Here is a 16466-nt window from a genome sequence, read left to right as displayed (position 1 = left end):
CTCCTCCTCCTCCTCCTCCTCCTCCTCCTCCTCCTCCTCCTCCTCCTCCCCCACGCTCTGCTCCTCGGCAGGCTCGGTGGTGTCGGAGTCGGGGCTCGAGAAGGTGGGGGAGGGGGTGAGAGCAGCCATGCGTTCGCTCATGCATGTGTTGAGAAGAGGGTAGCTGTTGCAGCCAGAGATGACTGAACTGAGGTTAGTGCGACAAGACAGAAAGAGGTTAACACCAGCTACTCTGGGGAAGGTGGGGCAGGGTGGGGCGGGACAAGGAGGACTTCTGTTTCAAACCAAGCACCAACCACCAAGAAATGCTGCTTTAAAAGACAACGAACAAAGAGGCGTCCAGTCTCAGGGCTGGGAAGAGGAAACAAAACAAAACACCCCCAAGCTAACAACGACAACAGAATCCATTATCAGTAGAAGGCTCTGGAAAGCACCACCAACATATATGAGCGAGAACAAGGGTCCAAGCTGGCTGTAGCCAAAGCTCTTTGAGGACCTCCTTGGATGACATGGGGGTCGGAGACTAGATACAGACACTAGACTGGAAAACAAGGAAGGAGCCTCTGTGTTCCCACCCCCTAAACACTAGTCACTTAGAATGCCTGCTCCAGGCACCAGGGTGCTTGGGCAACACACACACACTCATGGATACGCATCACAGTAGGTGATGGCAGTAGTGACAAGATGCCACCCCAGGTCTCCAAAAAAAAGCTGGGCCTACAGGTGCATGATGAGGAATGGCGGAGGGAAGGACAAAAGTGGAACATGGCTCTTTCTTGACTTCAGGGCAGGGCAACTCAGGGTCTGGGCTCTGACCCCACTGCTCGCTCTCTCTCTCTCTCTCTCTTTCTCTCTCTCTCTCTCTCTCTCTCTCTCTCTCTCTCTCTCTCTCTCTCTCTCTCTCAGAATTGGGAGGAGGTGCCCACCTGCCCACCAGCCGGAACCAGGGGAAGCGATCATAGAAAGGGTCCCCTCCGGTCACCACGTTGTCACAGTCCTCAACGACGCTGGAGGGCACCTCTGCGGCTCTGTCATACATCTCCCGCATCAGGTCCAGGCGTTGCCTGTTGGGGTTCAAAGACCATGTAGGCTCAGACCAGTGCCCAGAAGTAGCCTGGCACCCCATTCCTCCTAGGGCATCAGACTCGGCTTAGTCCCATCACCACCATCCTGTCAGGGTCACAGACTCAGAGGTCTGCCAGCTAGAAACCCATGACAATGGCAGGTCACCCCAACTGCCTCCCAAGTCCTACCCGGTGATGGAAAAGGTGAGCTGAACAGACTTGACAAGGCAGGGCACAGCTGGAGAGCTGACAGAGATGTGGGGAGACACCCTACAGCAACTCAGAAGCGGGATTGGTAACACAGTCCTGAAAGCTCTTGTCGTGAGGCAGGAAAGGGAATGGAGACCACAAAGCATTTTTAAATCTCACCCCACCCCCAGGCAGGACAAAATGTAGGCGGAAGAAAATGAGATCGTGCTCTCTAGAGGGCTCAGAGTTTGCCTTCTAGGAAGAGAAGCATCCACTACGAATGGTGTTATATTCCGCCTGACTTCCTAGGACACAGGAGGGATGGAGAGCCCAGAGGCACACACAAACTGAACAAGAAAAAGGTGTGCCTACTAATAATGTTTTGCTGTCTTCAGGAGGCCTGACTGACCGGGAAGAGCCCTTTCTACTTAGCTCAGTGGTTCTCAACCTTCCTAATACTGCAGCCCCTCAATAAGGTTCCTCATGTTGTGGTGACCCCCAACCATAAAATTATTCTTGTTGCTACTTCATAACTGTAATTTTGCAACTGTTATGAATTGTAATGTAAATATTTGTGTTTTCTTAGGCAACCCCCGTGAAAGGGTCATTCGTCCCCAAGGTGTCCCGACCCACAGGTTGAGAAACTCTGCTCTAATCCCGAGAGATTAACAACTCATTTGTGAGCCTACCTTCTACATACAAACCCACAGACCCCAAGTCCACACCCACCTCCCCTCTTCCTAAGGTCTCACGCACTTGACCAGTGTTCTCTCTGCCTTCAATTGCCAAGGACAGCGAGAAACTAGGAAGGTCCTTTGCTCAAGGCTCGCCTAATTCAGGGAGCTGGTCCACCGAGACCAGCTGCTCCACATTTTCCTCCTCTGGCTTTCTCACTCCTAGCCTGCACTGATGCCCAGTCATGGGCCTGTCTTGTGCCTTCTCTTCCCAGGCTGTGAGTACATTCTATTCCTCTCGTGGCAGATGCCTAAGTCATTACCCAGTCATCTTCACACATGAAGACTTGGCATGAGTTTGGGGAGGAGTCTAAGGAGGCAGAAGTACTCATAAAACACACAAGCAGTGGAAAACTTCAGTAATGGCGGGTCACTACCGATGCCCTTCCACCTGCCCAGATCCTCAGTCTTCTGGGGGCTGAGGGGATGATTTCCCTCAGGCATGCAGAGTAGAGAAGCCAGCCCCTCCCACCCCCAAACTCTAAGGTCCTTGGCACAGACCTGACTGGAGGCACTAAGCCACCCTCCAGTCCCCTCTACTGCCTGAGTGCTCCTTCAGAAGCGGAACAAAAACATCACACCCGGAGACACACTGGCATTGTTGTGAAGCACACCCCAGTCGGCTTCTGTCCCCAGGAAGACACCCATCCACCATCCACCTCACTACCCATCAGCGGCACCTGAGTTTCTCTAGCGTCCAGTAGTGGGTGGCCCCATTCTTCTGATCCTGGACCTCCACTGCCACAATGGTTCGGGGGAAGGGCCGTGTCTCTCGGTCTTTGGCAGCTTCTGGAGGCAGTAGGTCTGGCGGCAGTGGGGAGTAGAGGGTGTCTGTGAGGAGGACGAACTGGAACTGGACCTATAAGGGGAGAAGATGCTCATTCATCCACTCCTTGCTGAGAGGGAGCCAGGTTTCCAGGGAGCTTCTCCCCACGCCACCGAGACTGCAGCTCTATATTGTATAGTTCACCAAACTATTCAACCAGTCACTGAAAAATGGTTGACACTCCAACCCCGGTCCCCACCATGGCTTGTTGATTCCCAGGCCCAGTTCCAGGGCTTCCTTCAACCACCCACACTGGGTACCTGGTTCAGGCAAGAGCCCCAGTCAGCTCTAGGGCTGGCTGAGTGCTGGTATTGAGCTGTGACTATAAGCAACTAGCCCATCACTCATGAGGAACCCAACTCCTCTGATGGATTCCCACCTTCTTCTTTAGCTCCACGCTGATGGCGTTGGCCTCCTTCAGGAAGATGGCATTGCCCCACAACAGGTCACGTAGAGAAGTGAACTGGTACCACTTCCATTTCCGGAAGGCCCACAATGCCAGCTCACACTCCCGCTCGGTCCACTGGACTATGGGAGAAGCCATGGGTGTCATCAAAGAAAGCCATAATATAGCCTACCACAACCTAAGTCCTGTAAGATCCAGATGACTTGGCAACATCACAGGACCAGCTGAGTGGACCTGGTCCACACTGTAGCTGGTCTATTGAATAAAGAGTAACCCTTCCGTAGTCAATGTAGCCAGAGATAGATGTTGAAGAGCAGGCTAACTTGGAAGACTGGCTGGGTTCCAGCCCTCTCTCCCCAGATAAAGGCTCCTCCAATCAGTCCTTGCCATACTGGGTTGGGGTTCCCATGCTCGCATTCCTGATTTCATACTAAGCCCTCTTGGTGTGGAGAAAGGAGACCCAAACAGAAGGACCAGTCAAATAAAAAATGTGGAAATGCCCCAGATCACCCAAAGATTAAGTGCCCCCCCCCAATGAGCTTCCCTAATAGGTTGGAAGTCAAAGCAGCTCAGAAGCCATATCACCAGTGATAGCCACACCTGCCTTGCAGGGCTGGCAGTGGGGAAGAACACTCTTGGGAGAGGAAGAGGAAGGGCGGAGTAGAGGCTCACACATCCTCTATTCATGAAGCCCTTCTGGAAAGGGGAATCCTTAGTTGAGGTGCAGAGTGAGCCAGGTCTTTGGTGGTCTCCACACACCACACAGTAAACATGGAGAGCCCTTGTCAGCACCCATGGTTCTGGCCCACTCCCGTGAACAAACATGTGTCTGTGTGCATGAGATGTGTGGTCACTTGCTCCAGTCCAGCCTCCCAAACCCCGCCTGTAGGATAGTACCCTGAATGAAGGAGGTTTACCTCCCAGGGCAAAAGTTCAGACCTCCAGAGAGCCACCTGGGACCTGCTCTTTCAGGCCTTGTTGCTAGGAGACAAGCCCATCTTGAGTCCTTACCTTCATCCTCTGGTTCTTCCTCCTCCTCATTCACCTCTGGGTAGTACCTGGAATCCATCTGCTTCTGTAGGGCCTCCAGCTTACTCTCATAGTCCTGAAGAGATAGGGAGGGCCTGTGGCTCTATCATCGACTGAGACAGTCTCACCCTAGCCCACTGGAGTGCAAAGGATGGACCCGGCCAGCAGAGAGCACGGCCAGAGGGAGCAGAGAGCTGCCTTCCCGGTGGGCTAGAGCATATAGGGGCCTGGAAAGCGGGGTGCACATTCTCACCAGCCTCTGCTGCTCCAGCAGGTATGTGGCCTCCTCCCGTTCTCGCCGGTACTGGTCCTCCAGCTCCTGGAGCCTGCAAGAGAGCATCAGGTGAACACAAGGCCATGAGACTTGGCAGGCAGGCATCTGCCCCCAGGCCTTACCTCTGCTCCATCTCCTGCTTCATGTCGATGCCCTGCTTCTCCAGCAGTTCCCGTTGGGCGAAGGCCCAGTCCACTGGCTCGGCGGGCGTCTCTGCGCAGGGGGTTCGCTCACGCTCTTGGCGGGCCTGCTCGGGGTGGTTAAAACGGAACACGTGGCTCTTGCCCATGATGATGCGGTTTCCTGGGAGATGGAGGCAAAAGCAACCTTGGGGTACCTGTGGGTTCCAGGTTCCCTCGAGGGTGGGAGAAGGAGAAGGGAGAAAGGGGTGCAGGTACTTTATCTGCCTGGGTACCCTAACATCACCCACCTCGGGAAGAGCATCCAGCCCCCCAAACCCTGGCTCCAAATCACCTTTCTCCTTGGAATGGGCCCCTTTGTTGTCTCCCAAATCTATCCTCTTGACTATGTGGTTTAGGTTTTGAAGGAGGGATTGGTAATGTTTAGAGACACAGGCTATAGAAGTCCCAGGATGCTATAAGGTGAAGTTCAAAGGATTGGAACACTGATTGGAGATCAGATGTAAGACTGTTCGTGAGGTTTCAGATGAGAACAGGATTCCATGAGAACTTGGGCTAGAGGTTATTCACACTATGTCCTGGCAAAGAACATGGCTACGTGTTGTCCATGTGCTAAGACCATGTGAGAGGCTGGATTTGAAAGTTTTGGACTAATTAACTTGGTGGAAGGGATTTCAAGGCAGCATAGCAGCCAGGCAGCTATGGCATGGACTTCAACAGCTGCTTCTGGCCAGGTTTACAGAGTAAGATTGGGGGGCAACAACCAGAGCAGAAAGATTTTAAAAACTTGGAAGTTTTAGTAGAAAAGAAGCACATTGACATGCTAGAGCCAAGGGAGGTGTGTGCACAGGCTGTCTCAGGAAGTACTTCCCTGTGTCCAATCATCCAGGCACTCAGTGGCCATTGCAGCCGTGACACAAGCAGGCCCAGATACAGCTCAAGCTGGCAGTGGGTTTTTAGCATTGTCCAAGTGATGATGATTTTGCAGATATGTGAACCACTAGAGTTATGTAGTTACAGAAGCTTCCGAACAGATTTCAATGTAAGTTTGGAGAGGTCAGTTTTATATATTTTTTCATATATTTATAATATATAATATATTAAATCTATATTATAGAAATTATATACCTCACAGGCAGACCTTGAGAGGAAAGCGTATAGAGCCATGAGAGTAAATGCTGTGTTTCTGTGAAGACCCCAGCATGCTAGAGATGCCCAGAACACAGAACATCTTCTAAGGAAAGCCATGAGCCACAGCAGAGCCTTCCAGATGAGCCTTGTAGGCTACAGCGGGAGAGGTCAGAGGGATGAGGCTACCGAGGCCTTTGAACTTTGCATCATATACCACATGCCTTAGCTTCTAAACATGGAGCTATGGGATTTAATGTTTGCCCTGCTGAGTTTTTGTCTTGCTTTAGCCCCGTTCCTCCTGGCTAATTTTCTTTTCCTCCCCTTCAGTATGGGAATGTACACCCTGACTCATCATGTACCAGAAGTGTGTCATTTCCATTTTGGTTTCATGGGCTCAGTTTGGCCTGAGTCTAAGAGGACACCTTACCCTTTGGGCTCCTAGGCAATGATGGAACTTTAGGTGTGTGGAGACTCTCGGAGTCAGACGGAATACACTTTGCATTGTGAGACTAGGAGTGGAATTCTGTGGGTTCAGTATGGCGTCTCCCTCAAAGGTTCATATGTTGAAGGCTATGGGTCCAGCCAGTGGCACTACTGAGCGGAGATCAGATCACGAGAGTACTAACTTCACTGGTCGATTATCTGTGAGTTCACTGGAGGATGAGTGAGTGACCAGGGGGTGGGGCTTGTTGGTGGAAGTAGAGCGTATGCCTTTGGAGGGTGTGTCTGTTTCCAGAACCTTCTTATTCTCGCCTCTGCTTCCAGGCTACTGAGAGGTGAGCAGCTCTGTTTCACCCACCCTCCCACAATGATGCTCTGACTACCACAGGCCCAAAGCAGTGAAGATGGGCTCAAGCCTCTGAAACTGTGAGCCAGAAGCAATCCTTTTCCCCTAAATGGTTTCTTTGGATGCTCTGTTTCAGCAACAGATGGTGACTGGTGCTCCTGTAAGTCAGTGCCTTGAGATGTCTTCGTATACATGTGTGTATATTTCTGTACTCATCTGCCCAGCTCTGTCTTCAATCCCATGAACATCCATGCCTCCCATCATGCAGGCAAGAGCTACATCATCCAGGGACCCACCTTATATATCCTATATGACTTTCCTGAAAGAGATTTTAACACCTCCATGTGTGTGGTTTTTATAGCAGCAGGGTGGGAATTATAGTATTTAATCCCAGGAAACGGGTGTTGAAGAGGGCGCTCACCTGTCCTACACTGACCATTCTGTATGTAATACCACAGTTTGGCCAACCGTCTGTCTCTTGCCCTCTCTCCTGAGCATAGCCCAACAAAGTGACCATTCAGGACCTCCCACTCTGACTTCTCACTCTGCGCTAACCCAGTATCCTGTGAGTGGGAACCCCTCTGCTTTTCTAGTCTCAGGTCCAGGCACTCTAGTTCTCAAGAGCCCAGCTTGGGGACTAGAGGGTCTCAGGGGCTGCTCATAGCAATGCTGCCTTTCGTTGGGAGCAAACAGTGCCTGAGAGGATGAGCTCCGAGGCTTCGCCTTGTCTACCCTGCAGTCCCCAAGTGCTCCCAGCCATACCTGACCGCAGGATGCTGGGCTCAGTGACTTTTTTGCCATTGACATACGTGTCAGCTCCTTCACAGGGCTCCAGGGTCACCACGGCTGCAAGACAGATAAGAGGGACACTGTAAGAAGCCGTTACTTCAGTGGCTCGGCTCTACTGGCCCCTGGCAGGCACCAGTCAGGTTCCTCATTTCCGGCTGGCCATAGAACCTGATCATGACCCCTGGATGAACCCAACGATCCCATCACTTAGTCAAGGAGGAAAAATGTCAAAAAGGAGACACATGAGCCAAGGTCAAAGCTGAGGAGGCCATGCTAGGCTTGACTTCTCATGTTCTTATTCAGGTCTCTAAGTGGAGAAGAGCGAGAGCAGCTACCATGTAAAAGGAGGGTCTAGATTCCTTTGACTCATCCGCACAGGAGAGAAATGGGAATCTGTGGACAGGAAAATCTAGGAGTGGCAATTATCCCCAGCACCATTTAGGGCTACCATCCCAAGGCAGGGATCCAATAATAGATTCACAAGTCTGAGGATAGTCAGATGCTTTCTGGCTAGGACACCAGCCCTGCACACCGGCAGAGGCATGGACCCAGTGTCTGTACATCAGCACACAGGCCTGGTGCAGCACTGAGAACAGTACCATGCAGGGTGCTGGCAAGCCGAGAAAACAGACAGCTGCTACCCAGCCAACAGGGGAGCATGCTCTGAGTGGGCTCCATCTACGTGGCCCGTTGTCCTTCTGACCATACACATCCCTGCCTGCTTACTTGACATACTCAACAGCCTCCTTGTCCCAGCATCCCACCATGACCCTGGGGTCCAGTAGTCAAGGCAGCTGGCTCCCCAGAGCAACAGCCACATGGCCACAGGAGTCAGCAGGCCTTTCCCAAACACCTTTCCAATCACTCATCTGTCCTCAAGGCTCATAGAGTTCTGTCCAGAAGCATGGTTAGAGCTGAGAAGCTGAGTGGATGGTTAGCGCCCCACCCTTCGAGGGCTGAGCTACTTAGGTCTCACTGATGCCTGATCAGCAATATGGGGGCAGGAAAGGTGTTGGGCTGAGGCAGGATGGCACTACCTTCTCCACCTCCCCGGGAGTCGCTCCGGAAGATGCAGTGCTCCTCCTTGATGAAGTGCCCACTCAGGACGATGTCTTGCCGCCTCTCTGCATCTTCTCGGCCCACTCTGTTGAGGAATCACGGGTGGCATAGCATTAGGGCCCCGGCACACCCACTCTGCCCGACTTACTTCTGCATACAGCTTCCTAGGGATGCCCAGATGGCTTTTGCTGTTGTTGGTTTCATGTTTGTTTTTATTTTAAAATACCAGAATATATGAACTTTGGGAATATGGAGAAATGAGAGTAGGCAAGAGACCCCCCAGTGCAGCCCGTCTATAGGGAAATTCAGGTGGCCCCTAGAGACGCTTAAAAAGCATTATGGGCTACATAGGGCTAATACCCAACTTAGCTCTTAAGGGACAGCACAGGATAGTGGGAACAGGGGACCCGCACTCCCCAACCCATTAGAACCAGGCTGGCTGGAGATGTTATTGCTCCCTCACCTTGTGATCCCCTCAGCTGGCTACCCTTCCTCTACCTGACAACCCATCTAGCACCTACCTGGTGACTCCATCTTTGATGTAGTAGAGGAGGCACTCTGACATCAACGGATCCTCATTCAGGTTGACAAGATGAGGTGTCTGGGAAGAAACAGAAAGGTCACTCTCCTGGGGAGGAACAGAGTCCTCACAGTGACTATCCCACGTGCCCTCTGCTCAGACACCAAAGTACCACCATTCTCAGAACCGGATTTGTTGGGGACATAATACTCTAACCAGCCCGGCGGAGAAGAAAAGAGACATGGAGGACAAGGACCCCCTAGGGAACCTTTAGTAGGGCACCCAGAACACCAGAGTCCCAAGCTCAGCTGGCCTCACAGATTGGCAACTCCTCGTCAGAAAAATGAAAGACAAAGCTCCAGGCCCAGGCTTAGCCCATCTTGAAAACAGCAGGCTTGGTGGGGCCTAAATATTTTGTGGGGAGCTGGGCTGCAGGGGGCTCTGGGAGACCCAGTTCCCAGTTCTTGGAGGACCCAGGTAAAGCTTAGATGGAATCTGTGTTTGGAAGTCCTGGATGTGTAGGGTGCACGACAGGCTCCAGGGTTGGTCTCAAGAGTCCTAGGCCCCTGACTCTGCACCACACAAGGCTGGTCCAGGAAGCTCATTTCAGAGGGACAACCGAGAACTAAAGACTCTCCAGCGAAACTATCAGCAAGAACAACGAGGGCCTTGGCCAAGAAGGGTCTCCCCGGAGGCCTGGGAAGAATCCGCTGATGGAGTCACCACTGAGCAACCCAGGACCTGCATGTTAGCATCCCAACTCCAGGTCAAGGTGTCGTCTACCTCCTGTCTCCCACACCACTGACAGCTTCCTTCTGCCTCCTGTCCTGGGTCATTCCTGCCTCGGTCCCCTCCTGCGAGCTTCTTTGGAGCCATCTTATATCTGTGTTCTAAATGAGGGACCTATAACAAGGAAGAGGTGCCAGGACGGGACTGCTTCCTGTTCCCCCTCACGGTACCCTGGGGTAAGTCACTGCCATGCTAAACTATAAATCCAAGTGCACTTTCCAGCATGGGTGTAGAGTTCTGACCATCGGATACTGACCATCCTCAACCACTCTGTGTGTGCGCAGTGACCTGGCAGCCTGGGTCTCTCTTCATGTCCCCCAGCTTGCCACCTCAAGCTGTCATGTGATACATTGTTTCTAAGCAGTCCTAGACCAAGGCAGCACAGCAGAAATCTAGGGAGGCTGCACCACGGGTATTTTGGCTCTGTCTCTCAGATGCCTAAGCCGCTAACTCCACTTCCCCCAAGATGCCTTTCTTCAACACAAAGCAGGACCTAGAAACTGGCTATGACTGGGGACCAGCGCCATCTTCCTGGACTTCTGCCACTCGGCCCTGCAGCCCGTGGAGCTGCTCTGGGAAGGAAGGCCAGAAGCTTCCAGAAGTAGCAGACTCAGGGTGTGGATAGGCCCACAACACTCAGCTCTGCAGCCTGGACATTACCCCCCCCCCAAGTCTTGTTCCAGTCCTGAGGGATCCAGTCTAAACCTCAAACAGTTCAGAGCCCGACATGATGTCACCCAGCCACCAGGATGTCCCACCACACAATGGAAAGTCTAAGTATGTCCATTTCATGCCTGAGCCAGAGCCCCATCCTACTATACTTTCCCCCAGAACCTCCCACTTGATGTCCACCAGCAGTGGGGCCACCTTGTCCTCACTGGCACTTGACTCAGCTCCTACCTTTTTGGGAGAAAACACACCCAAAGTGCCGCCATCTTCCCTCATGGCCACACCCATCTCAGCCAGCAAGGCTTCCCTGGAAGACAGAGCTACGGGTCAGCACAAGCTCAGAGGCTTCCAGGACTAGCCCCACCCTGCCTGAACCACCCACCAACCAGGAACTATCAGCAGTGCCTGGGCAGCATCCACCCTTGGGACCGGGCTCACCCACAGTTCTATTCTTCAAGGCTGCAATGGCCAGGGGCCAGTGTCACACATTAGCTGCCTGGGTCAGACAGTATAGACTTGTCCCATGGCTAGCAATGCAACCTCCCCCAGGGTTTGGGTTTCCAGGGCTAGAGGCAAGGATTGCTCTCACTCACTCCCAGGCCTGTTCTCAGCCTCCCCCTGCTTACCTCTCCATTCGGATGGCTTCTGTCCGCCGCAGCTTCTCCTCCCAGGTCTCGTTGAGCTCAGCAATGATCTTCTCTGTCTCCTGTGTGAGTGAGACAGAGCATGATGAGATCCCAGGGAGTGTCTGCATGTATGTGGGGAGAGGCGTTCAAGGATGTAGGGGAGTCAGGAAAGAGGCTGCAGAGCCCTGGGGCTCAGACACCCAGGCGCTTCCCAGCCTGTGAGATTCTGGGGGATCAAGGTTAAGTACAACAGACTTTCCTGTGAACACACCCCATAGAACAAGGACAGCAAATTAAATCAGGAGCAGAGAGGAAGCAAGTGCCCCTGGGAAACACTGGGAGCAGCTCCCAAATCGTAATAGCCCCTTCTAAGGACATGGCCTCACTTCTCATCAGTGGCACTGGGCCTTGTTCCCTTCCCACTTACGTCCTAGCCACTCCCCCAACTATAACTTCATTTGGGCCCCCAAGTCCCAAACAGGTCACCTATCCCACATCTCGGGAGCTTTATGCTGCTTGCTTCTTGGTCACCCTATACTACTCCTCACACTGGCCTCTGTCCCTTGTCTCCCTGGTCCCTCAGCCCACAGGGGCTGGGCTCTCTGTGCAGACCACCCTGCATTCAGAGGGAGTATGAGGCTGGAGCTAGCCAAGCACAGTGTTGGGGAGCAGGGACCTCATCCGAGAGGAAAAACCAACAGCCTGGAAGTGGCTAAGAGCCCAAACATCCACCTCCCTTCTTGATGAAAGCAGCTCGGCAGGACAGATGCCAGACGGAGCTGCCAGGACCCACGGAGGCACTATAGAGGTGCTGCTGGGACAGGACACCCCCCACCTCGGTCACCACACAGTCCACTGTTCCCTGTGCCAGCGCCTGCTCAGGCGTGAACCCCGGCCTGACACTCCACACTTGGGCTTCCCTCCCCTAGCAGTCAGGGTCGGGGCCATCCAGGGAGGTCCAAGAACCTTCAAGGTACTCACTGCCCAGTGGCTCTGTTCATTATCTGAACCTGGTTCAGCCTGGTGCCTGAAGGCACTAGCTGTTCTGGCTGCTTTGGGTTGGTTGGCCACAGTGCACCAGGCTGGCCACATGCCAGAGACTTCCATTATTATATCATGCTGCTCCTGAGAGGTGAGGCCATACCTAGGGGGTGTCCCAGAGGTCACAGGCAAGAGTCCGCTCTCACCTCCCTAAGCCTACCTTGTCCTACAGGCTGATGCCCATCACCCACCCCGGGGTGCCCTGGATCAGGTGGCCCTCACCTTCAGCCTCTCAATAGCCTCCTCACTGCCTGGAGCAAACAAGATGCGCTCATGGAGACTGGACACAGAGGCCGCACGGCTGGACAGGGCTGAGAGCGAAGATGAAGGGCTCATGCCCACCAGGGCATTGGTCACTGTGAAGAGATTGTTAGGGGCTTGGCTTAGCTCGGCCCCGCCCCCGTTATGGTTACTGTTCTCAAGGTCAGACATGTCTAAGACGTGAAGGGAAGGGAAGAGAGAAAGAGGGGGAGAAGAGAAAGAAGCAGTTGGAGAAAGCAAGAGGCGGGGTCAGGAGAAGGCAAGAAATGGGAAGCACAGGCAAGGCACAGCAGCCTGGCCCAGTTGCCCAGGACAAGCGCATGCAAGGTCTCCTGCTACCCTCGGCCCTGCCACTTGCCTGGCCTGACCCACGGGCCCTCTCTTCCCTTAACAGCACCCATCCCCATTCTGTACATATACCACTCCACCCTCCCTTTGACTGGGGCCTTTTTGCAGACTCTGCACCTGTGTTCGAGGCCCATGCCTGTTAGCCACCTCACAGCATCCTGCCCCTGAGACCAGGAGCTCACCTCAGCTCACTCGGTCACCTGTCCCCCCTATACCCCAAGGTTCATTGTCATCTTCTCTGTGTGGGCTCTACTGTGAGCTGAGCTGTATTCATCACCCCACCGAACCCAGAATGGGCCCAAAGACTACCTGGAGAAGGTGCGAGGAGGACACTCACGGGGGAGCCCCTACTCATCCACCACCCCAGAATTCCACCACCTTTACAGACGGGAGGCGGGGCTATGGCACCTGGAGGAGACGTGCCAGGCCCTTTCCAGTAGAAGCAGACACACAGCAAAGCAGCAGCCAACACAGGACAGCACGGGGCACTGGGGAAGTGAACCCCAGGGTGGAAGAGATACTGTGGAGAAGGACTCGGCAGCAACCATTGCTATATTCAGTCTCAAGAAACTTTCAGGGACACGGATGTGGGGCTAGGTGGAGCAGGAGCAGACAGAGGTAGATCTGGGCCAAGAGCCAGGATAGCATGGCCTTGTGGCCCCCCAAGTCCTCAGGCTCTAACATCCGGCCTTTCTAGGCCCATGGGTGCTCAGAAGTCTAGCCCAGCCACTCTTGACTGCACTCTGCCTATTTACTGCCTCAGTTTCCCACGCAGACAGGGATGAACCAGGAACGTTCATGGGGGAGGCAGAAGAGGGTGGTGGGACCTCCCTCCCCACCCGTGCTGCCCTGTGGCCCCCATGGCCGGGATAAAAGCAGGGGTGCAGAGCAGCAGTGGGGAATACACACATTTGGGTCCTCCGGGCACAGTGTTGGCTATGGGGAGGGCAGGCAGGGGAGGAAGAGACAGAGAAACAGAGCAGTTTGTCCCCAAGGGTCCATGTACCCATCTCACAGAGTGAATAGCATAGGGGAAAGTAGGGCTTCAATGTAGGGACATAGGACCCCTCAAAGTCCCAGCCGCCACAGCTGACCTGGGGGCTTCCAAGAAACATTCCCTGGCCTGCTTGGGCCAGCTCCAAACCCAAACCATGCAATCCATACAGGTCAAGGCCAGAAAACCTGGCCCTGTCCTTGCCCGCCCCGGCCTCCCACCCCAAGGCACTCTGCCCAGGAGCTGGAGGAGGGATGAGGCTTTGGGCAGCTTCAACACTTCCCGACAACTGTGGCTTCAGTGAACAGCCCAAGAGTAGGAGGCAGCCCCAGGAGAGAGGGCATGAGGCATCTGAGGCCCCTACCCCACCCAGGGCAGACTGCCACGGACACTCACTGTCGGTGATATCGCCAAGACCTTGGGCGTACAGCAGGTCCCGTAGCCTGGTCACTTCATCCTTCAGTTCTCGAATCAGCTTGTTGTTAGGGTCTTCGTTGATAATGGCATTGCAGCGGATTTGCTTGGCCCGGTCTGCATATCTGGGCAGCAAAGGGATAAAGGAGTTGGGGGATGGGTCCACAGAGCAGACCCAGGGGTGCTCAGAGCTCTGCCTGGTGAGTTCAGCTGGGGAGAAAATCCTTGACCTAGGCTGGCAGAACGAGAAATCAGCCCACCGCTCTAAAGGATAGCCGTTGGGACCAGTGGCCAAGAGCGTCCTACTGGTGAGATAGTCCAGCCTTTCTTATCTACTTAGGAGATTGCGGTGTTGGGGAGAGAAGGCACGGCACGCTGTCCTATCCTATACTGACACCCTTAGACCTGAGTCTGACATTCCAAGATAGAAAGGACCACTTTAGAACAGGGGTACCTGATGCTCAGCGTGCTATCTGCCATCCCAGAAGCACCTGGGAATTTTCCATGACACAGGCTCCATTTTCCACAGGAAGTGTACACTTTATATAGGCCAGACATTCCCAACCCAGGCAATCAAGCTGCCTCCTGCACCCAGGCTTCCCATCCCAAAATGCCCACCTCATAGTGGGAGATTTGGGGAGAGCTCATGGGACCTTATTTGCTAATTTAAAGTCCTCCACTCCCACAGCCAGAAGTATGGCTTTTCCAGCCTGGAGCCTCAGGGCTCTGTGCCCCCCTAAAATGTTTCCTAAAGTATATATAACAGGGGCAGAACAGGCCATGAACACCTTAGAGCTCCGGAACCTTACTGCTGGCCTCCGAGTTCCTAGAGAATGTGCCCCAAAGGAACATGGAAAGGCATGTGCTGGCTCCAGGGTTCCCCGCAGAACATACCTCAGGGTGCTGAGGGTCTCATCGTAGTTGATGTCTGCAGGGCTCAGGGCTGCCACCATGGCTGTCCTTGAGTTACCACCTGTGGGAAGACAATCGATTTGTACACAAGGTCCTCTTACTGAAGCTACCGGTGGAGATGATGAAGCCCAGAGAAGACACTGAAACACAGTCCTGTGTGACGGGGACAGTGGCAGGTCAGGGGTTCCTTGGCTGCCCCTTGGCTCTCATTAGCCATTTTCCAGTCTCCAGTCATGGGCCCCTTTTCCTTGTAGCAGAGATAAGTCGTGGAGAGTTCGTTTTTGTTTTATTGTTTTTGTTTTGTTGTTGTTTATTTGTTTTGAGATTGATTTCTATATTTGTGGCCAATATTTTTTTTTTGACTCATTTCTACCATTTCCATTGGAAGTACTCTCCTCAATATGCCCTTGCTCTTGCCTGCTTTACCTCAGAGAACCTTGTCCTTGGGACCACATTCCTGAGGTGCGGCTCTCCAGTGCATCTCCTACAGAGACTGTGAGGAGAGAAAGGGGTGGGCACAGACCCCAAGAGCATCTCTATCAGAGGATTCTCCCTGAGGCTCTCCTCTAGGGCTAAAACTGCGGCCCTGTGAAAAAGGCCTGCTTCTGACTTAGATCTCATCCCAATTGAAGGGACAGGTAATTGTGGCAACACCCCTGTTCTCTCAGGCCACATGGGCCCTACATGCTGTCATCTACTTGGGGCTGCCATGACACGATGCTGGCCTGAGCTGGACATCAGCCTAGCCAGTTGTAGGGTGCAGAGTCATGTAGCCAAGGGAGCCAGGGAGTCCCACCTAAGATCTAGTTTATCACTCTGGGGTGGCAGCTTCTCCATTACAAAGGCATCCAGAGAGGACCCTGAGGTGAGTTTGGAAAGGATGGGTTTTTATGCTGTACATCCATCAGCCTTCATCTATCGTCTCTCCCCACTTAGAATTCAGGTCCCTCGAATATCAGTCCCTCAAATCGTAGCAGGTCAGCAGTGCTCGCAGAACCAAGGGCTAGGTCCCTGTTACAGACAAAACTAAAAATTCAGAGAAGGGTGGGAACTTGTTCAGGTGTCATAAATAAGTTCACCCAGAAGGTAGACACCAAGGCATGTGGTCTTTGGGTCCCAAGGGCCATTATGGCCCCTCAAACTTGCTTTGGTTCACCCACCTTTGCCCCAGACCTTAAGGGCTGTACTATGAACCAACTGGCCCTTCCAAGCTTACTTCAGACTTTCCCAGAAAAGGCAAGAGGCTGCATTGTGGCTGAACAATGAAATGGTTTTTTCCTCACACAGAGATGGGCATAGCACAGAGTGGTGACCAGGGATTTGGCACATGCTCACCCAGGTTTTCCCGGAGAAGCCAGGTCAATACGGAGTCTCGATAAGGGATGAAGTCTGTCTTCTTTTTTTTCTTGTTCTGTGGGGACATTCAAGGTCAAGTCTGTGTCTACTGGAAGGGAAGGGAAGGGA

General features: G+C 53.3%; 1 protein-coding gene across 8 annotated transcripts in view; it reads right to left on the bottom strand.

The window, feature by feature from the left end:
- Positions 1–16466, bottom strand: part of Kif1a (kinesin family member 1A) — an 88892-nt gene that overhangs the window by 35597 nt on the left and 36829 nt on the right. For 4 of the 8 annotated variants that reach the window (XM_013351588.2, XM_013351589.2, XM_013351590.2 and 1 more), the window contains exons 11-26: positions 16338–16413; positions 14985–15063; positions 14073–14215; positions 13592–13618; positions 12296–12429; positions 11033–11112; positions 10638–10713; positions 8950–9029; positions 8407–8513; positions 7343–7426; positions 4645–4825; positions 4502–4574; positions 4231–4324; positions 3193–3341; positions 2668–2846; positions 927–1064 (exon numbers count right to left, since the gene is read on the bottom strand). In XM_013351588.2, coding sequence (XP_013207042.1) covers positions 927–1064; positions 2668–2846; positions 3193–3341; positions 4231–4324; positions 4502–4574; positions 4645–4825; positions 7343–7426; positions 8407–8513; positions 8950–9029; positions 10638–10713; positions 11033–11112; positions 12296–12429; positions 13592–13618; positions 14073–14215; positions 14985–15063; positions 16338–16413 — 1700 coding nt within the window. Of the gene's footprint in view, positions 1–31; positions 188–926; positions 1065–2667; positions 2847–3192; positions 3342–4230; positions 4325–4501; positions 4575–4644; positions 4826–7342; positions 7427–8406; positions 8514–8949; positions 9030–10637; positions 10714–11032; positions 11113–12295; positions 12430–13591; positions 13619–14072; positions 14216–14984; positions 15064–16337; positions 16414–16466 lie in introns of all 8 variants that reach the window. The other 4 variants (XM_005361383.2, XM_013351591.2, XM_005361384.2 and 1 more) reach the window with 2 other exon arrangements.

The sequence above is a fragment of the Microtus ochrogaster genome, linkage group LG4 (genome assembly GCF_000317375.1).
Source record: "Microtus ochrogaster isolate Prairie Vole_2 linkage group LG4, MicOch1.0, whole genome shotgun sequence".
Taxonomy (NCBI): Eukaryota; Metazoa; Chordata; class Mammalia; order Rodentia; family Cricetidae; genus Microtus; species Microtus ochrogaster.
The sequence above is the reverse complement of the archived record's forward strand: the minus strand, read 5'-3'. Positions and strand labels throughout refer to the sequence as shown.